Below are 24459 nucleotides of genomic sequence, written 5' to 3'. Positions count from 1 at the left end.
AATAAAACTAAAATGAACAGTATATATATATATATATATATATATATATATATATATATATATATATATATATATATATATATATATATATATATATATATATATATATATATATATATATATATATATAATGTTTCGTTAAATTTTAAAGAGAAACTAGTATGTGCGTATACTTATAATATTTCTTGAAAAAAACTCGTCACAGTTTCAATAGCAGACCAACTAGTATAAGAAAGTCCTTGGTTCCCTGGGGGTCAAAACCCCTTGGCTGAGCCCACTTATCTCGGGAGGTAATTTCTATACAGATGTTGGTATTCCACCGTATCTAAGAATTGTAGTTATGACAACGAGTCGAAAGAATCGAAACGCTCTTTGATTTAATTTAATCTACCAATTTAGTTTCGATAAAACTACAAGTAACACACAATACTAACATCAGTTGATTTCCAACTATGTGTATATTATTTTTGGTTAAAACGTTATATCTCTGTATTGATAAAAAAAATTGAAATAAGTTGTCACCTAAAAGATGCGTCCATATGTTTCCTGTTTCTGTGTGCACACTGAATATACTATGCAAGCATCGTTTAAAAGACTGAAGAGGAGGTCGGTAACCATGAAGTATATAATCATTGTCTTGAAGCCATTGAGGCAAGGTGTGAAAATGGCAGACTGTCCAAGAGATATTCATCCAAACCTTTCGTAGCACATCTTCTGCATATTGATACACACTCGTAGCAATAGCACTGAACCCCCAATCATCAATTACTAAAGGATCTTCAACATCTAAATCTGGCGGGAGGATTGGAGGAAGAGGCAGAAAATCTTCCTGTATTTCTTCCTCATCATCATCTGAATCATCCTCACTATCATCGCTAAGATCGCCAGACGATTCTTCAAACGAAGATGTGCAGGGAATCTAAAATGATTATTAAGTTTGATCAAATAACAGAAATACAATTGATTACTACAGGAAAGACAAAGATTCCATCCTAATTTAAAAACTTTACTTTCACCTTCAAAAAATAAAAAGATTAAAAACCACAAGAACAGAACTTCTTTGCGTGGTGCTTTTAATCAACACCAGCAAGTCTAAAACTAGCAGCTATCAAACTAAGGTTTCTTCAAACAAGAATTTCTCTTACAAAAACTTCTCTTTCTTAAGTGTTCTCTTACAAAACATGGAAATTCTCCATTCAAAATAGTGGTATAACAACCAATACGTAAGAATAGTAAAAAGTTGACGGTAAATTTTATTTTATTTGACATATTCTGTCAGGTACAATCATACTCTTACCACCAAACCTGTGCATTTGTTTCTACTTTTACGACCCTGATATTTCTTACCTGAAATCAGTTCTTTGAAGTTATTTTTTCCCTGTCTAGATACTGTTAAACAAAATTGAAAAATACTCAAGAGCATTGATTTTCGTAAAAAAAAGAACATACACCAGTTTTGATTAAGATATCATACCTGATAAAAACTTATGCCAGTACAGAGAGATCTCACCATAGTTTGGATCAGACGTTGCAAAAAGACTGTCAAAAAATTTATATTTCAACTGCATTAAAGATTTTGGAACCAATGTAAGGCAAACAAAAATATCAGTATTTTGAACAAGCCAAGTGAGATACATTTCTTGTAACTGTCCAAATGTACCTCTAGATTTTGTTCTCCGTCATTTAATTAAGGCGATGTAGCTCACCAGACCAGTAGAAATATGTATAAGAGACGTACGTACCCCTATTAAGCAAAATATTTTCACCAAGGCCAAAAGGTTTCAGGATTCTCTATTCAGAAGAAAGATATGTCTAAAGCTGATATATTACAAAAAAAAAGCTTATTTAGGTGTTTTTCCTCTTGAAGGAGAAGGACTTAAAGAGTTAAAAATAATGAAGTTGCGATCAATTTTAATTTAATGAAAACAAATTTTAAGATGGCGTTAGATATTTCAAATACTGGAAATTAGTTTGTGTTAGTGATCAACTCCGTATAAAAAATAGTACTGTTCCCTTTTCCCAATTCAGCTTTCAAGAAGTTAAGGACACCATTTTGAAGGTCCAGCCTGGTGCAACTGGCCACGATGGAATTCACAATTTGATGTTGAAAAATTTCCCAGATAAATTCGTTGAGCTACTGACAAAGTTATTCAACAGATCTACCATAGAGTCATCAATACCATGTGAGTGGAATAAGGCAACAGTGATCCCACTTCTCAAGGCAGGAAAAGACCCTAAGCTGGTTGATTCATAGAACCTAATATTATTCACCTATTGTGTTGCAAAATTAATTGAGAGGGTGATAAAACAAGGAATTTTAACTGCTTTATCAGACTTCATCCAAATTGAACAGCTTGGCTTTCTCCCTGGAGGCAGCACCACAGAGGCCTGAGTAAGACTAGCGCATAGTCTAGCAGCACATAGTCTAGCAGCACATAGTCCAGAAAGGCTGTAGATATGCTATCAATTTGGGCAAATAGTAACAATATGGTTTTCTCAAGCAATAAGTCAGTTAGTGTTTTTCCACAAAATGCATAACCTGGCTACTTTCAAACCGCTGGTGGAACTAAATGGACAAGGGATTGTAGTTGCAGAAAATATGTCCCTGCAAGATATTTTGCAAAAAAGATAAGACTCAAGAACCACATTATCTACAAAGGAATCATTAGCCACCACAACCCTGATGTCCGCTTTAAACCAACAGAGATACCCTCTTTCCTGAGATTCCTTTGCCTTCCTGGCATGGAAGAATTCATAGAGATTGGCGGGCTGACTGTTAATTTGGATGATGATTTTCTTAGCGCCTCCAAAGGAATTGGGAAAATGATTATTCCTAAGATCAGCGTTGCAAAAAATTAGGGCATTCCCAAAGCACTGATGAAAAGTATATTTCTGGGAAGTTGGCAGAATATCAGGACTACATCCGAGTTTACACAGATGGTTCAAAGACAAAAAAAAAAATGCAGCGGTGCAGTATTTATACCCTCCCAGAGCCTATCTCTTTCCTACCGTTTACCCCCCAACCTGACAATTTTCTCTGCAGAGCTTATAGCAATTAAGTTTTCTCTTCAAGTCATATCAAGCCAAACAGAGACCAAACATCAAAAGTATATTGTCTGCACTGATTCACTGCCAGTTCTGGATTACCTTTCACACCAGCAACAACAAGTAAGAAACGTTTCCATTGAGATTAAAAATTTAGTTAAACAAGTAGCAAGAAAGGGTATATCAGTTCTATTTATATTAGTTCCAGCACACTGTGGTATAAAAGGAAATGAAAATGAATTAGCAGACGCACGTGAAGTGTATGAAGACATACGTCACATCTTCTTCAACTCTAGGAAATATGAAAAAGAGAGGAAAGCACAAAAGAGTTACTGTGAGAAGGCATTTAAGGCATTCACAATGCGTTCTGTTCTGGAACATCACATGTCTCCTCCTTGGGCTAGATGACTAAGCACAGACCTGGCAGATTTGTTAAGTCTACTGGTTTAGTTCATTATCTATAAGATCTTTCTTTTTTAACCCTATATTAGTTCATTTTAGAGCAATCACATTTAATTTTCTATTTATTTTTGTTATCTATATTAAATATAGATCTGTTTAGATTTTTATATTTGGACATATGTGACATGAATGATATATATTTGCATTATTTAATTTTATTGTGCTGTATATGTATTTTAATTATTCTATGATAAGTCACAGCTTAATTACTTCGATTCCCGTTTTTTAACGGAGGCAATTGCTGCAGGTGAATAACCCCCTACCGATAGCCTGATAAGTGATACACAATCTTGGTCAGTGAATATTGACTGAAGTGACACCCAAGCAAGCTAGTGATTACAGAAGGCATAGAATAATCGAGCAATACGAACACATATGACCTATTGGTCAAACGCGTCAAACCCCAAGCAACAACAACATTAGTTTTTGCTTTGAGTTGAACATATTGAGTTGTCCTAGGCTGAGTTGGCCCCAAGGGTCATTCCTATCATATGGAAATTTCTATCCTTCAAATGTCCAGTGTGATAGATTTTCTAACCAATGCTGCATAGAGCTGCATTAAAAAAAAAAAAAGAAATTTTTTCTTAGGTCCAATATTAAGTCAAAAATGAATTACTAAAAAGAGAAACACACTATCAGTGGTAATTATATGAAGCCACTTGAAGAGAAATAATTATACAATAAATTAATTTACAAAACTAAAGATTGATTACATAAAATTCCTTTCTATGGTCTCCAGTTACAATGGTCCTCCCATTACGCTCAGGGTCCAAAGGATTTCTTCGAAGATTCGAGTCCAGATTAATATCATATTCAGTTATTTCTTCCATTAGTTTAGAAGCCAACTTGTTTTCTTTTACTAAAATAAAAAATTTACACTTAATAATTTTGTTCATATATAAAATGTGATTATTTTTTATTTCTATAACCAATTTCCTTTATGGTTCTAAACTAGTTTACACTATAATTGTATCCTACTAAGTTTGAAATAACTCTCCAATTAATATAAAGTTGCTGAGTTGAAGAAGAGCTAAATCTACGATGGTGATGAAACTCATCTTTCGCTGTTCGCCTCCATTTGATTTCTGCCTCTATTTATTTTATTGATATGCAAATTTTGATCTTGCCATCGATCTTTGATCCTGATTCCTCTATTTGTCTTTTTTTTTTTTACAGCATATTAAATTATGTCATCAGCATCATAAGCTTGCATCAAAGAGGAATAATATGCCTTGAGAAGATTATTGCGATTGGAAGATGCAAGTTTTTTTTCAAAGTATTCCAAATCAAGCAATTGAACAGAAAAGAGAGATACTATAACCATTTCTACATTTAGATTGAAAATTAGCCAAAAAAGAACATTCCATTGCGAGGGAGATTTTATTTTAGGAAATAAAACAACAAAATCATTCTTTCCTAGGGTAAAAAAAATTTTTTTTCTCAAGCATCAGCTTTGATTTTAGCCCCCTCCAATTTCTAAAAAAAAAGGAAAATTGCTCTTTATTACGAAAGCCATAATGTGCCTAAATTAGCCTTCTTTTTTCTCTCCAAAGTAAAAATAATGGTGAAAAATGTGTAAAAAGTATACTACATCCAATCAAAGAGGGAGGGCCTCCCCCTGACCACAATCCACCACACTGAAACCCTGCTGAATTAAGCACCAGGATTTGTACCCTGTGCTGATTCCTTTGCATTAACCTATTTTATCAAAAATAAATAGCATAATCAGTACACATCAAATATCAGCATGATTGATAAAGTAAGAAAATTTACAGTCTTATGAAATTGTTCCTAATGTTACTTCACGTACCATGAAATTAAAGGTTTCTGGGGGATAATTTGTTTCAAAAATAATACCCAAGTTACACAACAGCCATACCTTCCAATTAAGAATTTATGATTTGTGAATGGTCCATTATCTTTATATTTTAATTAACATGCACAAAAATTGGACAGCTTAAAAGACAAGAATCTTGTTAGAAAGCCATATATTTTCAAACATGGCATAAACTTGTTTCTAGGTCACTTTACCACTGCCCAGTATTTATACCCTTCATCAAATCTAGGATATAGATTGGATAATTAACGTTCCAAAAATCAAATCCTTCCTAATCTTTGAAAACATACGTTAAATACTCTTAGTGCACGACCAATTGGACAATTGGTCTTCAGCTAGAACTGGGCTGGGATCAGTAATTTTTAAAGCCAAATGTGCATTTCAGACAATGATGTAAATGAGTTTTAAACAAAGGATAATAAGATCTAGGCAAGAGTAAAAACGAAGAAGCAAACATAAATTTTCTCCACATTTTCAATATTCTTCTATATTCTTACATCTTCTTCAATATTCTTAATTTTGCGAAAAATGCCCTTATTATTGGTAAGACGTAAATTAAATAGTGTTCTATAAACGAAAGTACTTTCTTGTGGAACAACAATTAGAAACAAACTATTGAGACAAACATAGAGATGAACCCAATTTTTCTGTTCCTCGCCTATAGGACGGAGGTAAGAATCAGTAGCTTACCTAACCTTTTCTGTTTTCATCAGGTGGAAACCAATATATTATAGATATTTTTAAAGTAAATAGAACCAAAGGCATGACTTACACGTTGAATGGGATTTGTTTTCCTTTTGGACCAAATGGCCTAATAGTTGCATGTTCTATTCAAGGGGATTATTCACAATAAACCTTATCATAGCAGCAAAAACAGTGGCAGTAGCAAAAAAGAAAATAGAAAGAAAAAAGGCTAGTGAAAATTACTCCAACTAGTCAAAAGCAACTCGTGTAAACGCGAGTTAATTAAAAAATGACCACGCTTTCTATTTCCATAATCGATTTTTATGTGTAAACCAGCATTAAAAATGGGTCTCAGTAATTATTTTGCAAGATTTTCAAAACTGCTGTGCCCATTTTTAAATGATTGACAATAAAAAGAATTCAAGATTAGCAGTTCAATTAAAAGTCTTCAGCAAAATGACCTGCATTTAGTGCCAAAAAGACTTTCTACAAGCGGCTTGGATTCACGTTCCAAGTCTGGCGAGTACTTGTATTCTCAAAAATTACAGTGTGATAGCTTTCTGCTAGTAGCAAGAAATGAAAATATACTACGGACAGTTAAGCTGGCTTGGCTTTCCAGCTTACAAAAAAAGGCCTTTAACGATCACACCTTATAGCACTAGATTGTCTTTTCCTTTTTTCTTCGATTTAGGGTTATTTTTCTGGTTTTAGTTCTTGTTAGAGCCTTTTCTCTTTCCTTGTTCGAGCCACATTTTGACTAAAATTTGTTTTATAAAATGAAAAAAAAGACAAAATTACTTGTATTTTTTTTTTATATACAGCGTTTACGTTCCTCAAATCAATATGGATACAATCAGATACACCATTTTGACAACTTGGATGTACCAGGAGTCTTTTGATTTACTGCAATATTTCCCTTAATATTCAGTGAAATTAACAATTTAATACCCTTAGCCATTCGTGAGATATTGCAGATAAGACCATTTGATAACCTGGATGCAGTATGTTATTTTGATGAGCAGGATGCCAGTAAACTCTTTTAATTTAGCTCAATAGTTTTAGTTGTAACAGTAAAAGTTGTAGGACTAGGCTATTTACAGTCACAATTATAAGATTTTCTGACTAATTTGAACAAAGTGGCTACTTCATGACTCTGGTCAGTGTTAAGAGGTTCTAAAGAGGACAAGGGTGGGGGGGGGGCCTCCCAGCATTATTCAGCATGCCCTGAAACTTCCAAGTCCTCAGTCATTGGTGAGATTTGGCCAATGCACCCTTTTGACAGTCAGCATGCACACAGTGTTCTGATTTGTTTTGATATTACATCTGCATGTTTTGGATAAATTGGATGCACATAGTACCTTTTGATTTAGTTTAACATATCTCCCAATGTTCCCCGAAGTTTCGCCTTAATACCTTGAGCCTTTTCAAATACAACCAAGATCAAACATTCCCCCTTTTCCCAATGACATATCATGCAGACAAAAAAGAGAAACTTGCATTATTTACAATCCTTGTCCTGGGGGCTGTGAGTGGCATTGCATCCCTGGAGTCATAGTTACTTAATCTTTTGACTATTTTGAACAAATTAGGGGAAGGGGCATCTAAAAAGGGCAAGAGGGCTGATGTCCCTCAGATAGCTCTTCAGCATCCCCTGGAAGTTTCAACTTAATATCTTCAGTTAATCCTTACATATTGTTGAAACACCCTTTTGACAACCAGCATGCACACGGTGAGTTTTGATTGTCCTTGGCACCCATCACAAGAGCTGTGGGGCTTATGTCATCCCTATTTGCATAGTCACTTGACATTAGACTATTTTTAACAAGATGGCTATTTTAAATGTAATTCAATGTTTTTATAGAATATAATTTCATTTTAAAAATTTGTATCACAGCATCGCTGCCAAATTTGAATTTGATGTCCCAAATAGCACTAGCATACATACATCAATAGAACATAATCAGGCAACAGACAGGGTCTTGATACCAAAATGAAGGCACAGAAGGTTTTTTCTCTCGGTCAACGTGATGAGCCTGAACTTACCTAGTAGATCATGATATGAAACCTTCCCTTCACTATTTATGATTCTAAGTGCTCGTTTTTGGACATTTTCAATCCCATAGATATGATCTGAAGAAAGACCGAAATCCCAAACTAGACAAGCAAACTCGAGTACTGGGTGAATAAAAGAACAGTAAAGTTGGAGGAGATCCTTAGGGGACAGGAAAATTTTTATTAAAAGTTTTAGAAGGGAAACCGAAGGAGAAGCTTGTTTGAGAATGCATTAAACATGGGCATCCCACTTCAAATCAGCAGGAATTGTCACCAAAGTAGTTTAATGGATGTGACAGGGATTTTAAGAGGAATGGGGTTTGTGAAAGAAGAAGATAATTTTAAAAAATTAACTGTCATAACTGACCATTTATTAGCGTTAATTTTCATCTTTGACAAAGAAGCCTCCAGTGTCACATTGTAAAGTAATTTCATAATACAGATTTTAATATTTCGTTGACAAACCTCAAGTGCAGACAGCTTGTCTACATGCTTCCATTGCTCTGTGCAGTCATTCATGAGGCTATTAACCATTATAAGGAATAAAATGGAACCCATCAGTTTCCTGAGGACCTCTGATTACATTTAAGCACTTGAGAACGTATTTATTAAAAGAAGGCATTATAGCCCACCTTCCAGCACGACAAGTAACATCCAGAATTACTAATATCATTAAAAATACTAACAAGGCGTATTGACAGTTTATCAGAGAATGCTTTTATTAGAAAATGTGGGATATTGCTTAGACAAATACTGTTTTTTTCAGTTTCTGTATTTTTTTTCTATTATTTGCTTTGCTAAAATTTAAGGTATTTTATCCTTTGGGGTTTCAGGGATTAGCTGGTTTTCTGATAGAGGGTGGGACATTTGCACAATACTAGCTAAGTATTTATTAAGCTTATTGACTGTCTGTTAAGGTGGTTCATCTAGAGGAAAATCAAAGCTCTTGCATGAGCAACCTCTTATTTCTTTCACTTACTTAAACTATTGCTGAGGTTTGCTCTGTTTTAAGCAATTTAATTTAGTCTGACCATAATGAGAAGCAGCACGAAGTATTTCTCTCTTTATTTGTTTACGGGGGATTAAGGCATCCTCTTCCTTTCTGAGGCAAAAAAGTTTTAGTTTCAAATGGATTAGTCCTTTTATTTTTTCATTGATGCAAGGTTTATCTGAGGAAAATATCTTCTTGGTAACCCTTGGGAAACAATTTGGTAATTTGTCATTAACTTTGCTTGAAAAAAACTAACCTTTGAATTAAGATGTACACACGACAAAACATCATCCCAACTCTCGGACATAATCCAAGATCCGAAATCAAAAAGAGCTTGACTTGTTATTGGCCTGTACAAAAATTCAGTAACTGAGTAATTTGTTCTAAGGACTAGCAGTGGTTTCAAATGTAGCATGAAATGATAGCTACCACCAAGGGGGATAGGGTAGATGGGGCATTTGTGAAAGATGTTAAGGTTGGTGCAAATAACATCCAAACTGGTTCCAACTTTTGTAGAAGGGAAACCAAAAATTTGCTTAAGCTTCTGATCTTTGCACAGATAATTAAAACTTAGTTTGTTTGCGTTTCCTGCTATAAAAAGGTTGACATTTGGATACTTTGTCGTCACAAAGTCAAGACTTTCTTGTAGCCTGTTATGAAAATTACAATAAGAACAATCCCTCTGTCTGGGTGAATAATAAAATGAGCAAATGATTAAATTAGTGTAAGGTCAAGGTTGGCGTTTGGGCTTAGTAGATATCCAAATGATTTCATTGCAATCACCTAGCTCTGGCACATAGATAAGGTCAGGAGATAGGCAAACGTTTGCAAAACTCATTACTCCTCCTTCTTTTTTACACCAATGGGTGGTCAACTGGGCTTAGCTTTTTAAACTCCTGAAAACCAGTCATTTAAAGGAGATCTAGATTTAGTGCCTTGACTTTAGTAACTGCAATTATATCAGTATGGTTCAATTTTGCTGTTGCTTCTAACCAAACTAACTTTTCAAAATTTGAACTTTCAGCATTCTTAAGGAGGAAAACGGGGAAATGATAACGTTTTTTTATCAGACTCTTTAACAACAGATTTCTTCAAAACAATCTTTATTCTGAGGCAAATTTGGCAGGGAGTAAGTATTAAAATTAATGCTAGGAGTGAGGAGAACATCCCCTAAAAGTGAAACATTACCATTTAGGGTAATGTAGGAAGGTTTGTTATAAGGACCTAACTCAACACCCTGGACGAAGAGACTACTAGACCAGTTTTAAAGTGGAAGGGGAAGACATTCATTTTTACAAGGTGGGCTTAAATTGAGATTCCTGTGGGTAAAATTTTCTTCTTTTGTAAAATTTTCTTTTATTAAAGAGGGGAAACTATATCTTTTATCTGAATATTCATGGATAATAATTGAAGCATTAACTGTTCTATGGTTGGACTTTAAGAGTGAAGCTTTAACTGGGCAATGTGATGAGGCAGATAATTTTTGGGGTGGACTATGTATTACAGGATAATTTTTGCATGTAGGGACTCTCAAATCAGTCACACTGGTAGGGTAGCCAAGAGGGATAAAGTGCAAGGGATGGGGGAAAGGTTTCCTGGTGATCCAGGAATAAGTCAAATTGAGAGTGTTCTATATATCGGGACAAGAGAGGCAAGATGATGCTGGGAGAGGGAAACCCCAGGGAAGTTCTAGGAAGGGTAGCTACAAAGTGCATAGGAGGGAGGTAAGGGGATTGGCAGTCACCTAACCCCATTTCAGCATCCCCTTCAACATGTCCTGAAATTTTCAACTTAATAGCCTTAGACATTCTTAAAATATTGCAGATCTCCCTTTTTGACCAACTGGATGCATATAGACACTTTTATTTGGGTCTAACATAACCCTCAACATTCTCCAAAGTTTCATCTTAGCCTTTATGGATAAACCCAGAACCAAACACTTCCTCCTTTCCTAATGACAAATCCTGCATGTAAACAATGGGCAAATAGAATAATTAATCAATCCTCACCCAGTGCTGGGGGGGGCATGGCATACATAGAGACATAGGTATTAACCCTTTGGGCTAAATCAAATAAATTCAATATTTCGATCAGCACTGAGCACATAAGACACATAAAAAGGGCGAGGGGAGAGGGGGGGGGGACTCTTCAACATCCCATCAACATACCAAATTTTTGATAACAGCAAGCCCATGGTGTGTTTTGATTGCATTCAGTATCCTTCTCAACATTTCCCTTAAAGTTTCAACTTGATAAGGGAGAGTGGTATATACTAGGACATGGCACAGTACAAGTGGGTCAAGCTGCGTTTCTGTCATCTAGTATCATCTAAAATATAACCCACCAAAAAAATGCCTTTAAGTTTTCTGTGTTTATTCTTTTTTGGTTCAGAGGAATTTAGTGCTTGCTGTACCAAACAAAACCAAATCATTGGTTCTGTAGCCATCTTGGGGCAAGATATTCAGAAAAAAAGTGACCCTCAATTTTGTAGAAGAGTATCATATGGTATACAATGGACCAGGAAAAATTAGTGTATGCTGGAACATATATCAGATGTAAAAGATGACACCCATCTACAAAGTTGAGGGGATTTTTTTTTCTTCTAAAGGGTTTATGTGTGTCCAGGTTGTCAAAACAGCACAGATGCAATGTCTCAGGAATAGAATAGGGTATTACGTTTCAATTATCAGGGAAACTTTAGGGGGGGGGGTAAACAAAATCAAAAGGTACTAAGTTTATCCAGATTGTCAAAAAGGTGTATGTGCAATATCCCAGGAAAAAAAGAGGGGGTAAGGTATGTTGCAAATTTTTGAGCATGCTACTGGGGATGTTAGACTATATCAAAAGCCACTATGTCCATTCAAATTTGTCATAAGGGCATATTATGGCATCTTAGGAATGGATAAAGGTATCAAGTTGAAACTTGTAGGGAATGTTGAGGGGGATTTATAATTAAATACAAATGGTTCCATATGTATACTAAATATGGTGTTCACAACTAGCAAAGAAGTTGCACTCTGCATATATTTCATAGAAGCAAGCAAGATGAGCTATAGTTTGCAAAGTGAAAGCACTTGGATCTTTCCTTACAACTGCTGTAGCAAACATCAATATAATCCCCCAGAACAGGAGAATTGCCAAAATGGCGGGGATAGACTGGCTGACTGGTTATCAAGTTCAGAATCAACAATTATTACTATGCAAGCCTGAAACCACACGCTTTGACAAGGTCAATATTGGAAAGTTATTCTCAAACCTGTAAAATAAGTCCTGAAGAATCTTTCTTTGACGACAAGTAACATATACAACAGTGAAAGCTTTCCTGTAGTGATGGGCCTTCCTGTAGTGATGCTTGCACTCATAGTTCTGATTAGGCAAGCACATTAATGACCCACCCTGATTCCTTTCTAGGGGCCTGGGCAAATGAAGGATCTTATTCCAGAGAGGAAATTACAGCTCCAGCCTTTTTTACCCTAAATTGCAGCTTAGAGCAACCTAAGGATTTTTCCTTGTAAAACTCCAGAGTTAATGATCAACATCATCCTACTGGTTTCTGATTCCTTGAGAAACACATAACCCAGCCCTTCTTTGAAAACGTCAGCACTAACCATACAATTGGAAAGTTGGTTCTGGTTATAGACAATTCTTTTAGAAAAGAATTGAGTAAAGACTATGTTAAAAGTTTCAGGCAATGACCATTGGTTATTAAGGAAATAATACTGGGAGAGTTTTGGCTTTCATTAATTTGTAGATTAAAATGGTGTCACCTCTTCTTCTCCTGCATAGAAGTAATGTGAGTTTCAATTATGCTACTATTGTGGGGTAAAAGGGTTCCTGCATGTCAGATGCCACATGTTTTAAAACCTGAACATCCTTTTTAAAATACAGAAGGCTAGAGACATTACAATTTTGAGCTAATGACTTTTGGAGAGGTAGTGGAAAGTGAGCAAATGATCAACCCCATTGATCATTTCTTAACATGGGTACTGAATTTTAAGCCAAAGTCAATAATGACACCAAGATCTTGCTCCTAATTTACAGAACAGATCTAATGGCCAGAAAGAGTATAAAAGTGACAATCAAGGAAATAATCTATAACATTCTTTCTTATTTCTGTAAGGGAAGAATCCAAAGAAAGGATTCCTTTTCAAACTTGATTGCAAGTTGCTTGGAACAGACTTTGCCAAAACCTTCAGGAAATTCAATTAAAATCATGCCAGCAGACACCCCTGTATCAAGTAACTGAGCAATGTAGTCATATGATTCTAGAACTTAGGTGTTGACAAATTGTTCAGAACAAAAATCATGCTGCCAGCTGTGCAAGAGATCACTGGCTTCAGGAGATTGAATAGCTGCAGAACTGACTACCCTTTCAAGAACCTTAATAACTGCTGGTTCCATGATTATTGGTTAACAGATTTCAGCAAGGTAATTTCTACCCTCCTTAAACATGGGCAGTTATCCAATCCATTGGTAGTCTGGAAAGATTAAGTGATGGGGACAAGACAGATAAGCATTTACACAGGATGTGAGAATTAATGCAGTCAGGATCAAAAGAGTTGTTAGTTTTAAGGGCTTTAGTTTTCTTCAGAACCATCATAAAATTTGACTGAAATTGGTTCCATCTTAAATGACAAATTATGTGAAGCAGGGAGGAAGGGTCAGAAGCAATGGGATTGGAAAAAAATAGAGAACTGTTGGTTGAGAACTTCAACTTTCAGGTTGGGATAAGCATTAAGTTTACTATCTGGCTGGATTTCAGGGATTGATGCTTTTTTGTTGGTGCTTGAAACAAGGAAACAAAAACACAAACACAAATAAACTAACCTTTCAAAGTGAGCATTAACAAAGTGGGGGAACATTAAAAAAAAAGAAAAAAAATCAAGCCAAAATAAATTCACAGCTTACATGGGCAATAATTCTCTCCCAAGCAAATATCTTGGCTTTTCCACTAACCTGATGTTTTTCAATGGTCAATCATCCTGGCTTAAAATGAGAGAAAATAAGGGATTAATACTCCCTTTGTATGAGGCTATTGTAAATTAGGTGCATTTGAATATCTCTAGCATCTACATTTAAAAGCAAGGCCTCTATTTAAATATTTTTGAATTTTAATTGCCTCCATAAAAAATTGTGGTAAACCAATTATTGTGAAAATTAAAATCGCCTTGTCAAAAAGAACTAAACAACCCGGACGTTTAAAAAGTGGGCATCAATGCTGTCAAAATCATCATTTTATTTTCAGATGTGTTCATGTACTCTTTCTCTCAACTGTTGATGGGTTCTGCTAATGTAAAACTTCCTACAAGAGCCTAGGAATCCATTACCAAGTATAGAGGAAGTTTTTACTTTTCCCTGAATTCAAAAAACATTCAACCTGAAGTTCATTTTTGAAAGAAACAGAAATAGTACGTTTCCTTAAAATGTTACTATGTTTTTCACTGTGACACAGGATACATGGTAAACTGTTATTTTATCTTGTAGGAATAACTAAAGGAAGGGGGAAGTGAATTCTTAATTTAAAAGACAGTGTAGGCTACTGAGAGTCAAAAGATGTGGTCAAATTTCTGACCACATTTTGAAACAGTGTTATAAGGTAACACTGATGTATCTGTTTCCTTCTTAATAGCCCCAAATGTAAGCAGTACTGGCTATTGTACTAAATCACTAATGAAAATAAGAGTTTTGACAGTAGAGAACCTTTTTTTAATAAAGAATACCTAATGTATAACTGAAATCATTACTAGAGTATTATGCTACTAAGACTATATATGGAATATTGGGGGGGGGGGCTGCTCATGGTAGTAACTGTTATATTAAAAAAGGATATTAAATAGGACTGACAAATTAATGGTAGGCTAGGCTACCAATTTCATTTCACTGATGTATTTTCTCTAGATGAGCTGCTTTACTAGGCTGTTATAAAATGGGTAAACATTTATTTTAACAGACAATTAAGATAGCTAAGAACCAAACTTACTCCTAGAATCAGAATTTCATCCTGAATACAAAAATGACCTTCATTCAGAGCTGGGTAAAGGGTAATTGGAGCAATTTGGCCCTGTAGGCTAGGCTATTTGAAATGGCCCTGGGTTGTCATCAAAATGAACAATTATTTCTTAAATTGTGAAATGTTAACTATTCCAGTAAGTATTCCAGTAAGTATTCCTTCTGGAGAGATCATTTCTCAGGATAAAACCAATAAAAAACTATCAAATATCAACAATAAATATGGATTGATTAAGTATTTTAGCAATTATGTCAATTGAAAGTGGACATGCAAGGAAATTAGACTACCAGTTTTAGAAGAATTTTTAGAACAAAAACTTTGTAATATCTAAATTCATGTATTCATATTCAGTGATGTAAATTTCAAAAGGCATTTTGGGAATTTCAAAATATCTAAAGGACAAATATGCAAGCTCAAAATGAACAAGCTGGACAACCAAATGAGATAAGATCAAGAAAATGACATGAGACGTTGACATACAGGGGCAAAAATGAACACACTAGACCATCAAAAGTGACGAGACCAATCCAAGCTGTAACAACAAAGGGTATTGAAAAAATATCTGAAGCAATGATAAACAAACATGAAGAACAAAGAAATATGTAATTAGAATATTGTAGAAATAACAATTACAACAAGTCAAAAACAAAACTCAAGAACAAAGAAATACAAGGGTACAAGATGACTGGCAGTAAGAATTATGACAACTCAAAAACAAAAGTGAACAGCAAGACAAATATGTAGTAACAATACATGGAATAATGAGGATCAGAATAAATCAGCTATTTTTTTGTCTTAATCCTGTACACAAAAATAGACCCGGTATCTACAAAATCTATGAAGAAAAAAAAAGCCTGGCTTCATAATTTAAAGTAGACTAGCTTCATAATACTTTGTAAAAAAAAAACATTTGGTTTCAGCCACTATTCTTAAAAAGCTGGACTTGACAAACACTGACCCCCACCATTTTCAACTGAAAGAATCAAGCCATTGTCCCAAAGGACATATGATTATAAGTTCAGCATACCATCTACTTGGTTAGAGTGAGCTTCAAAACACCTTCCTAAGGTAAGCCTAAATTTTTGGCTCTGGATTCATCTCTGAAAGTTCTACCTACCTAATTCAACTGCTTTGAAAGACAGCCCTTAAAATGGAGGTTATCCCCAGATAATTTCTAAACTTGGCTTTTACCTAGCTTTACCAAGCAAACTTACTTTACTCATAATAAAGATAAATTTTATTTCTGAATTTTAGCAAAATAATTTCATATCAGGTTTGCCAAACTTTCGAGTTGTTAGAATGGACGCAGAACCCTATCGTTCGGCGGTAAATTTTTCGATGAATTCGGTATAAGGTGAACAGCCTACTGGATAGACCTTGACGCCGCACCGATTTATCGTTGGGGCACCGCAGATGAAAGACATGCCGGAAGGGAAAAAACTTCAGTGGCACACTGACGTCTCACTGGTACTATCGGTGAGGTGGCGCGCCTGCGGTCTATTTTTTTAGCCTTATGTTTTTGCAGCGATTTGTTGATTTCGGCGTGCTAAGTAAGCTGACACACTAAGTAACTTTGTATAAGTCTATTGGGCATTGAGTCAAAACAGATATGGGAATAAGAGCTTACAGAGAGAGTAGGGGGTTGTGTATTCAAGGGAAGAACGGTGGCGGACCATCAGAAATTTCTTGTGATTTTTTAAGGAGTTTTTTCCCCACTGGTCCTAGTCCTCTTGATTTCTTGAGGCATAATTTGTTTGAAGATGCTCACATCAATAAAATCTTATCATTTATAGATTTTATTTTTCATTTATTCATCAATTAAGAATATTCCGCAGTTCGTGATAACGAACTGTAAGTAAGGAGCAACTCGGCCAAATAGTAGCTGAAACTATAAAAAAAACGAAATTATGTTGATAGTAGATTCAAAAACAAAAATTGACTTTTTATCCTGATTTCAAATAAAAATTAATTTGGATTAATGTTTCTCATCATAAGCAACGTTCTCGAAAATTTACTGTTATTTGAAAAGGGAGAGGGGGGGGGGACAAAATGAAAAAGTCAAGGTATGCCCATGAAAATTGCAGCATCAGGTTCAGCATAATAAATAACCATACAAAAGAAGTTTCAAGGTCTTACCTACAAATAGTCGGAATATTGTTTTTTTTCGAGAGGTTTCATTCGGATTGATATTAAAACTTCCAGTTACCATCTTAGGTAATCAAAATAAAGGAAGCCAATTTTGGGATTATGTTCCCCCCAAAATGTCAAAGTGTCTCAATGAAAACCGCACCATCAGGTTCTGCATATCAGACACTGTACTGTAGAGGTTCCTATTAGTGCGAAATTACTGTAGAGGCATTAACCTGAGCACAAAAGTATCCGCAAAAAATCTGGAATTTTTGTTTCTTTTGCCAGAAGAGTAATCATTGATTTGTGTTTATTTGTTGTTTTTTTTCCAAGGGATGTTTGTGTCAAACCAATAATTGTGTCTAAGGACATTGAAACGGATTTCATTCGAACGGATGTAAGAATTCATAGTGTCCATTTTTAAGTGACGAAAAGGAAATGTAAACGATTAACCCTCTCACACACCCTTTTCCCCTCAAAGTAATAAGATCAAAATTTTGAAAGAGCCATTTTGTTCAGAATAGTTGAAAGATATAAATAAGCCTCTGGAAAAAACTTGCCCTCCAGTCTCCAAAGGAAACGGCTGTAAGATTTTCGAAGGGGCATTTTTCGTGGGGATGGCAGTTTTTGGGGCTGAACTTTCCAGGAAAAATTTTGCACTGGAGAAATATACTCAAATTTCTATAAAACTTCTTTCGATTTGATTCAATTTTAGATGTTGAAATATTGCAGGGGAAATAGTTGGCGGAAATTTTCAGCGCATTTAAAATTGTGTTTTTTCCCGTGGGGGGGAGGGGGGAGGGAGAGATTTTTCTCAGGAGAAATTTTCCATGGGGGAATTCTCTGTGAGAGAAATTCTCTATGGGGGACCTCTCCGCAGGAGAACCTTTTCATCAGGGAAGGGGAGACGAGTGATTTCTTGGAACAATTTCTACTGAGGAGGGATTTCTCGCATGATTTAAAACACTATCAGAAATCAAGTCTATTTTCAGATGATCGTAGGCTAAGGAGAATTTTCCAGGCGGAATTGTCCGAGGAAATGTCAGTGAGGATGGAATTTTCCGGAGCAATTTTCCTGGGATGAATTCACACGGGAGAAAATGTCTGTGGAAATATGTTTAGTGGTGTGAGGAGAGAAGAGACGAATTTCCCAGGGTTAAATTGAACAAAGATAAGAAATGAAATAAAAAAAGTATTTTTAACTATATGAAAGGAGCAAAATTAAAACTTGGATCGATTAGAAACTATTTCGTTAATGAGTGGGGCTGCCACCTCTTCAATGCCTTGCTCCTTATGCTGAAGTTTGAATTTGTGTCCAAATTCCTGAAGAAGGACTCATGAAACACAAATGCTAATAAATTAGAGTTCGAAGCTTTTTTAAATACTAAGAAATGTTAGTGTGGAGAAAGAAGATTGCAGGGGAGGGGCAACCCCCCCTCATATACAGAATTATTTCTATTCCTTTAAATTGTAATTTTGCTTCTTACTTCCAGATGAAAATACTTATTTGTTTCTTTATTCCTTTTAAGACGTATCTCAAACCATTAGCCATAAGTTGTCATTCCTTTTGTCATTCCGGAATAATTTCTTTTCGTTTTAAGCTGTAATGTTGCTCCTTACTTTCAGGTATAACACTAGGTATCATGGTATCACTAGGTATCAACACTGGGTTTCAGGTATATCCAGCAGTGATACAATGATTTAATAACACTTACTGTAACATTAGCTAGTCTAGCATTGATGCTCTCCTCAGTGTTGCCATATTGGCTTATTTCCAGCCAGCGTGATAGTAAAAAAGGTAAAGTATACGGCATTAAACTTTACAGTCCCTACAGGCGGTGCTGATCTCCGTTTCTTGCCAGAAAAAATCTTAAAATCTACCCTTAGAATATACTCTTCTATTTAGAAGCTTAAATCTTGGCTAATTTTATTGTGATCTGTTTTTTTTTGCATTAACTGCTATTTCGGGAAAAAAATTTCTTTAACAATTTATACATCATTTGAATCCAGTAATTTTCTCTGTTGTTATCTCTGAGCACGGAAGGCTTGAGAAGACGAACTGAAGGTCTTCGTTTGCAATAGGTCCAGGATTTATGTTTTCAGAGATTGCATGCGGTAATTAATTAATCAAGTATTCAATGAAATATGTTATTTTCATTTATTTGATTTTAGGATGAAAATGACTTTTGGCCATAGATAAATTGCTGAACTTAAATAAGAACAGTAATGACGCATATGATGATACAACAAAGTCTCCTCGGACAGGACGAAGTTTTGTAAAATGGACATTTAATGGGCGGAAAATAAAAAATGATGTGCGGAAAAAAAAATGATGGCGAAAAATGATGCGAATACACTGTAGAGCACTAGCAATCAGAGACGAGCACATAGTGGAAAGTGTATCAGAAAAAGTAATCCCAAGCCATTATGGCTATCCAAGCTATGTTATTTCGTTCGAATATATGTGACGAATTAAGATCAGAATTCCCTTTTATTTATTCTATTGCACAAAAAAGAAGAAAAGAAAATGCAATTTTGATGACAAATAGGAAGTAAGCAGCAAGCTTATTGAAGGTCAGAAGTAGATTATACTTTCTTAACTAACGTTGGGCTGTTTTGGCGAAACTACGAAAATGCAAAGTTAACAAATTTTGCATTTTACCATATCTGTTCCAGAAAATTCACTTGAATTTAACAAAGAATAGAGGAATAAGGTAAAAATTTCGTGCGACTTCAACCAAATCCTGAACAGTTTTTTTTTTCAAATTTCGGTCTTAGATTTTGATTCGGCTTTAAGTATGTTTAATTAAATAAAAAAACAAGTTTTTTAAATGAAAGTAAGGAGCGACATTAAAACTTTAAACGAACAGAAATTACTCCGTATATGAAAGGGGCTTTTCCTCCTCAACGCCTCGCTCTTTACGCAAAAAATTGGACTCTTTCTCTTAACTCTACTTTTTGAAACAGTAAAAAACTTTATCGCATAGAGTGGGGCGTTGAGGAGGAAAAGCCCCTTTTATATACGGAGTAATTTCAGTTCGTTTAAAGTTGTAATGTCGCTCCTCACTTTCATTCAATAAAACTCGTTTTTTTTAAATTATATATTTTTTTTATATAAAAAAATAATAATTAAAAAATAATAATTAAAGCGAAATTTGCATATTATTTTTTTTTGGCTAAATGGCTTTCTCGTGGTTTTAATCGGAAGATTTTGATAAAAAAGAAGCGATGGAGGAGGTCTAGTTGCCCACTAATTTTTTGATTACTTAAAAAGGCAACTAGAACTCTTAATTTTTTATGAACGTTTTAATTAGTAAAAAATATACGCAACTCACGAATTAACTTATGTACCGAACTTCTATATTCGTATGTTTTTATTGCGTATATGATGGGGTTCACCCCTCGTCGATACCTCGCTCTTTACACTAAAGTTTAAATTTTGTCAAAATTCCTTAAGAATAACCCTGAATCACAAAGGCCGTAGAATAAGTAGTTGAAATTACTAAAAATACTTTAGCGTAAAGAACGAGATATTATGAGAAGGTAAACCCCTCATATACGTAATAATTTTTGTTCGTTTTAAGTTTTATTGCTGCTGCTCACTTTCAGTAGAAAAAAACTGCTCACATTTATTTTTTCATTACTTTTTTTTAAGTAATGCTTGAAAATCATTGAAATTCTCTTCTCCCTGAGAAGTTCCTCTAAGGAAAAATCCTCCCACGTAACCCCCTTCAAATCTTCCCAAAACCAAAATAATCCCCCTGAAAACGGCTGTACACTTCCCAGTAACCATTACTATGTGTAAACACAGGTCAAAGCTTGTAACTTGCACCCCCTCCCATGGGGACTGCAGGCATAGTTATTAGGTTTTCGACTACGTTGAATAAAATGGCTATCTCAGAATTTCGATCCGGTGACTTTGAGGAAAAATGAGTGTGGGAGGGGACCTAGATGCCCTTCAATTTTCGATCACATAAAAAGGGCACTAGAACTTTTAATTTCCGTTAGGATGAGCCCTCTCGCAACATTCTAGAATCACTGAGTCGATACAATCACCCCTGGGAAAAAAAACGAAACAAAAAAACAAATAAACACGCATCCGTGATTTGTCTTCTGGAAAAAAAATTACGAAATTCCACATTTTCGTAGATAGGAGCTTGAAACTTCTACAATAAGGTTCTCTGATACGCTGAGTCTGATGGTTTGATTTTTGTTAAGATTGTATGACTTTTAGGGGATGGTTCTCCTTATTTTCTAAAATGAGGCAAATTTTCTCAGGCTCGTACCTTTTTATGGGTAAGACTAATCTTGATGAAACTTATATATTTAAAATCAGCATTAAATGCGATTCTTTTGATGTAACTATTGGTATCAAAATTTCATTTTTTAGATTTTAATTTAGAGTTAAAAATCATTTTTAGAATTTAAAATCAGCATTAAATGCGATTCTTTTGATGTAACTATTGGTATCAAAATTTCATTTTTTAGAGTTTCGGTTACTATTGAGCCGGGTCGCTCCTTACTACAGTTCATTACCACGAACTGTTTGATAGCTAGTTCACTACAAGATTTCTTTTTCGGAATTCATAAGTTGTACTGCTAAATTTTGGTTCATTATTACTGGATCTTGGAATTTGTATCGAAATCGGGTCAAATTTTAGATTCTCTGAGACTCCTCTGTAGCTATTGCATTTTTTCCCGGATTCATTATAATTTGGGAAATTTGGTCCAAGTTTCACGGGATATCAAAAATTTGGGCCGTTGCTCCTCTCCCACCCTTTGGGACGCCCTTTTTTCAGAAGTCCATTCGATAGAATTTTTGACATAGCCATTTTGTTTAAAATAGTCCATGTGTCATGTAACAGTGCCTCTGGATCTGACAGAGCCCCCCAGAGCCCGGGGCAAAGGATGTAAGTTATCGCCCGGGGGCATATAAGAATTTTACAGAAGGGGTGGTTGTATAAACTTTTAAGGAGCCTCATTTGGTTGTAAATTGGAAGTTCTTGTTTTCTTTTTGAGCCCTTGCCTTCGGGGCAAAGGCTGTAAGTTATGTAAGCTGTCCATTAGTAGTAGTAATGCCTCTAAAACTATTTTAGTTCCTTTTTAGTAGTTCCATAGCTGCTTTTCCCTCGATGTCTCCATAACGACTATTGTCGCCCCCGGGACCTTCATAGCTACAATTGTCGTCCACCTGCTGCGGCCATCTGCTCACCTATAGTCATAATATTTGCCATGGTCATCCCATATCTCCAATTGTCCGATGGTCACCCTTATCTGTAGCCATAATAATTACTATGGTCACCCCTATTTGTAGCAACAATAACTACTATTGTCGCACTATCTGTAATGATAAAACTACTATGGTTAATCCTGTTTACAGCCATAATAACTACTATGGTCGCTCCTATCTTTAGCCATGATAACTATTATGGTCACCTCAGTTTGTGCTACGACTACTAACAGCTTACCACAGCACCAGGCCGCCTTAGGCCAACAGAGCTACGCAAGCTCCTCCTCCCTCCCAATCTATTCAAGGCCTCGCTCTTTTCACCCTCCGAGGACGTTCTTATTTCCCTCTATCCTTAGCCATAAAAAATACTATGATCACCCTTATCTGTAGCCATAATAACTACTATGGTCGCTCTTAAAAAAATTACAATAAACAGAAAAAAATTACGAATAAATAAATAAAAAGCACATGTACCTTATATGTAGCCTTATTTGTGAACAATTGGCAACTAGCTTAACTTATAATTCTTGTCCCAGTGCCGGGGGGAGACAACCCTGGTGGTACAGTTATTTTGTATTTGGACATTTTGGAGAAAATGACTCTCAAAATTTTGCTCAGTTTCATTTGGGGGAAAAGGGTGTAACGGGGTTGTCCTCTGATATCTTTTGACTCTTAAATAGGAACTAGGGCTTTCGATTTTTAATCAGAGTAACAATAAGCAGCTTGCAGAACTTACAGCCCTTGTACTGGAAACTGTGGGTGGTTTGTCAGCCCCCTGAGTTTCAGTTCTTTGACTTTTTTAACTATTTGAACAAAATGACTATCTCAAAAGTTTGATCGGATGCATTTGAGCAAAGAATGCCTTCTCAAGAACAGAACATAATTTGCACTTTACTAAAAAAAAGCGATCGACTGTTTAATATACATATATTGTTCATTATTCCTTAAAATCTTAATAATTCCTTACTCATTAAAGTAAAAAACGTGGAAAGATTTTTCACGGTATTTTGGTTTCAAATAAATACGAATTATGTTCTGGTCTTGAGAAGGCATGGGGGTTGTCAACCCTAGTCAAATAAAAACCCAATAAGTGAGGATAAAAAAAAGAAAAGAATAAAAAGGAGACGAAACGCTGCTTCTCATCTGGGAAAGTGAAAGTTGGCTAAGATTGGGGATAGTAATTTTCGTAATTGAGGTTTTTTCCTACGGTGATTTCATTAGTGCACTTAGTTTTGGGTTTGACAGCATTTTGCATCGTTTCAGAGTATTTTCAAAGCCCCCATAGATTTGTTTCTGCAACAGACTATTAGCTTCTTCCTTCAAAACAATTTTTTAATGGCTACCATTGGTTAGAGTTTGCTCTCCACTAGGTTACCCCTAAGGAGGCAACCATAGTTTAAAACATTAGATTCCTACCCTTTCATGTATCCCATCGTGCGAACAAACACTTTTTTCAGATCAATAAATCTAGGATGGGTTTAGTTTAGAACGCTTCCCTTCTTAGTCAATCAGATCAAAATGCCAATCTTGACATTTAAAATCTAGGACCAAGGATTGAAAATTCAGGAATTTCGTAGTATGCAGCAAGGATAGATTGCAATCATTCCTCAATTTTTTTTTCGCCGCAACCCACCATCCTTGATTTTTTTCCCTATCTAGGCTTTGAAAAGAAAACTTTTATTTAAAATAATCAAGAGAACAGCCAATTTGACCAAATCCCCTTCAATAAATTTTCGAGAACATATTCTTGTTTTTAAATAAAAAGATTTGAAAAAATTCTTTCCCTCTTAGATATTTATAAAATGGTGCCCTTGGGCTTGGGCCTTAGCGGTCACAAGAAGGAACAATAGGGATGGCTGGTTGTTCTTCAATCGGGTCGTTACTTGATATAGGTCTGTGATCCAATATACCCTCACCTAGTTAAGTGGACATGTCATTTTTTTGCATGAAAAATAAATTTATAAGAAAAGTTTTGTATGAAAGCTTGTAACAACAGAATAAAATAAATTTATACCCTAAAA

The 24459-nt window shown here is 35.2% G+C and overlaps 1 protein-coding gene across 2 annotated transcripts in view; it reads right to left on the bottom strand.

Moving 5' to 3' along the window:
• Positions 1 to 16422, bottom strand: part of LOC136032886 (adiponectin receptor protein-like) — a 31656-nt gene extending 15234 nt beyond the window's left edge. The window contains exons 1-3 of one of the 2 annotated variants that reach the window (XM_065713317.1): positions 16296 to 16422; positions 4221 to 4366; positions 523 to 919 (exon numbers count right to left, since the gene is read on the bottom strand). In XM_065713317.1, the coding sequence (XP_065569389.1) occupies positions 523 to 919; positions 4221 to 4337 (514 nt within the window). In that variant the 5' untranslated portion in view covers positions 4338 to 4366; positions 16296 to 16422. The remainder of the gene's footprint in view (positions 1 to 522; positions 920 to 4220; positions 4367 to 16295) is intronic. The other variant, XM_065713318.1, reaches the window with a different exon arrangement.
• Between the last annotated feature and the right edge of the window lie 8037 nt (positions 16423 to 24459).

This window comes from Artemia franciscana, chromosome 11 (assembly GCF_032884065.1).
Source record: "Artemia franciscana chromosome 11, ASM3288406v1, whole genome shotgun sequence".
Lineage (NCBI taxonomy): Eukaryota > Metazoa > Arthropoda > Branchiopoda > Anostraca > Artemiidae > Artemia > Artemia franciscana.
This window is presented reverse-complemented; position numbering and strand designations above follow the sequence as displayed.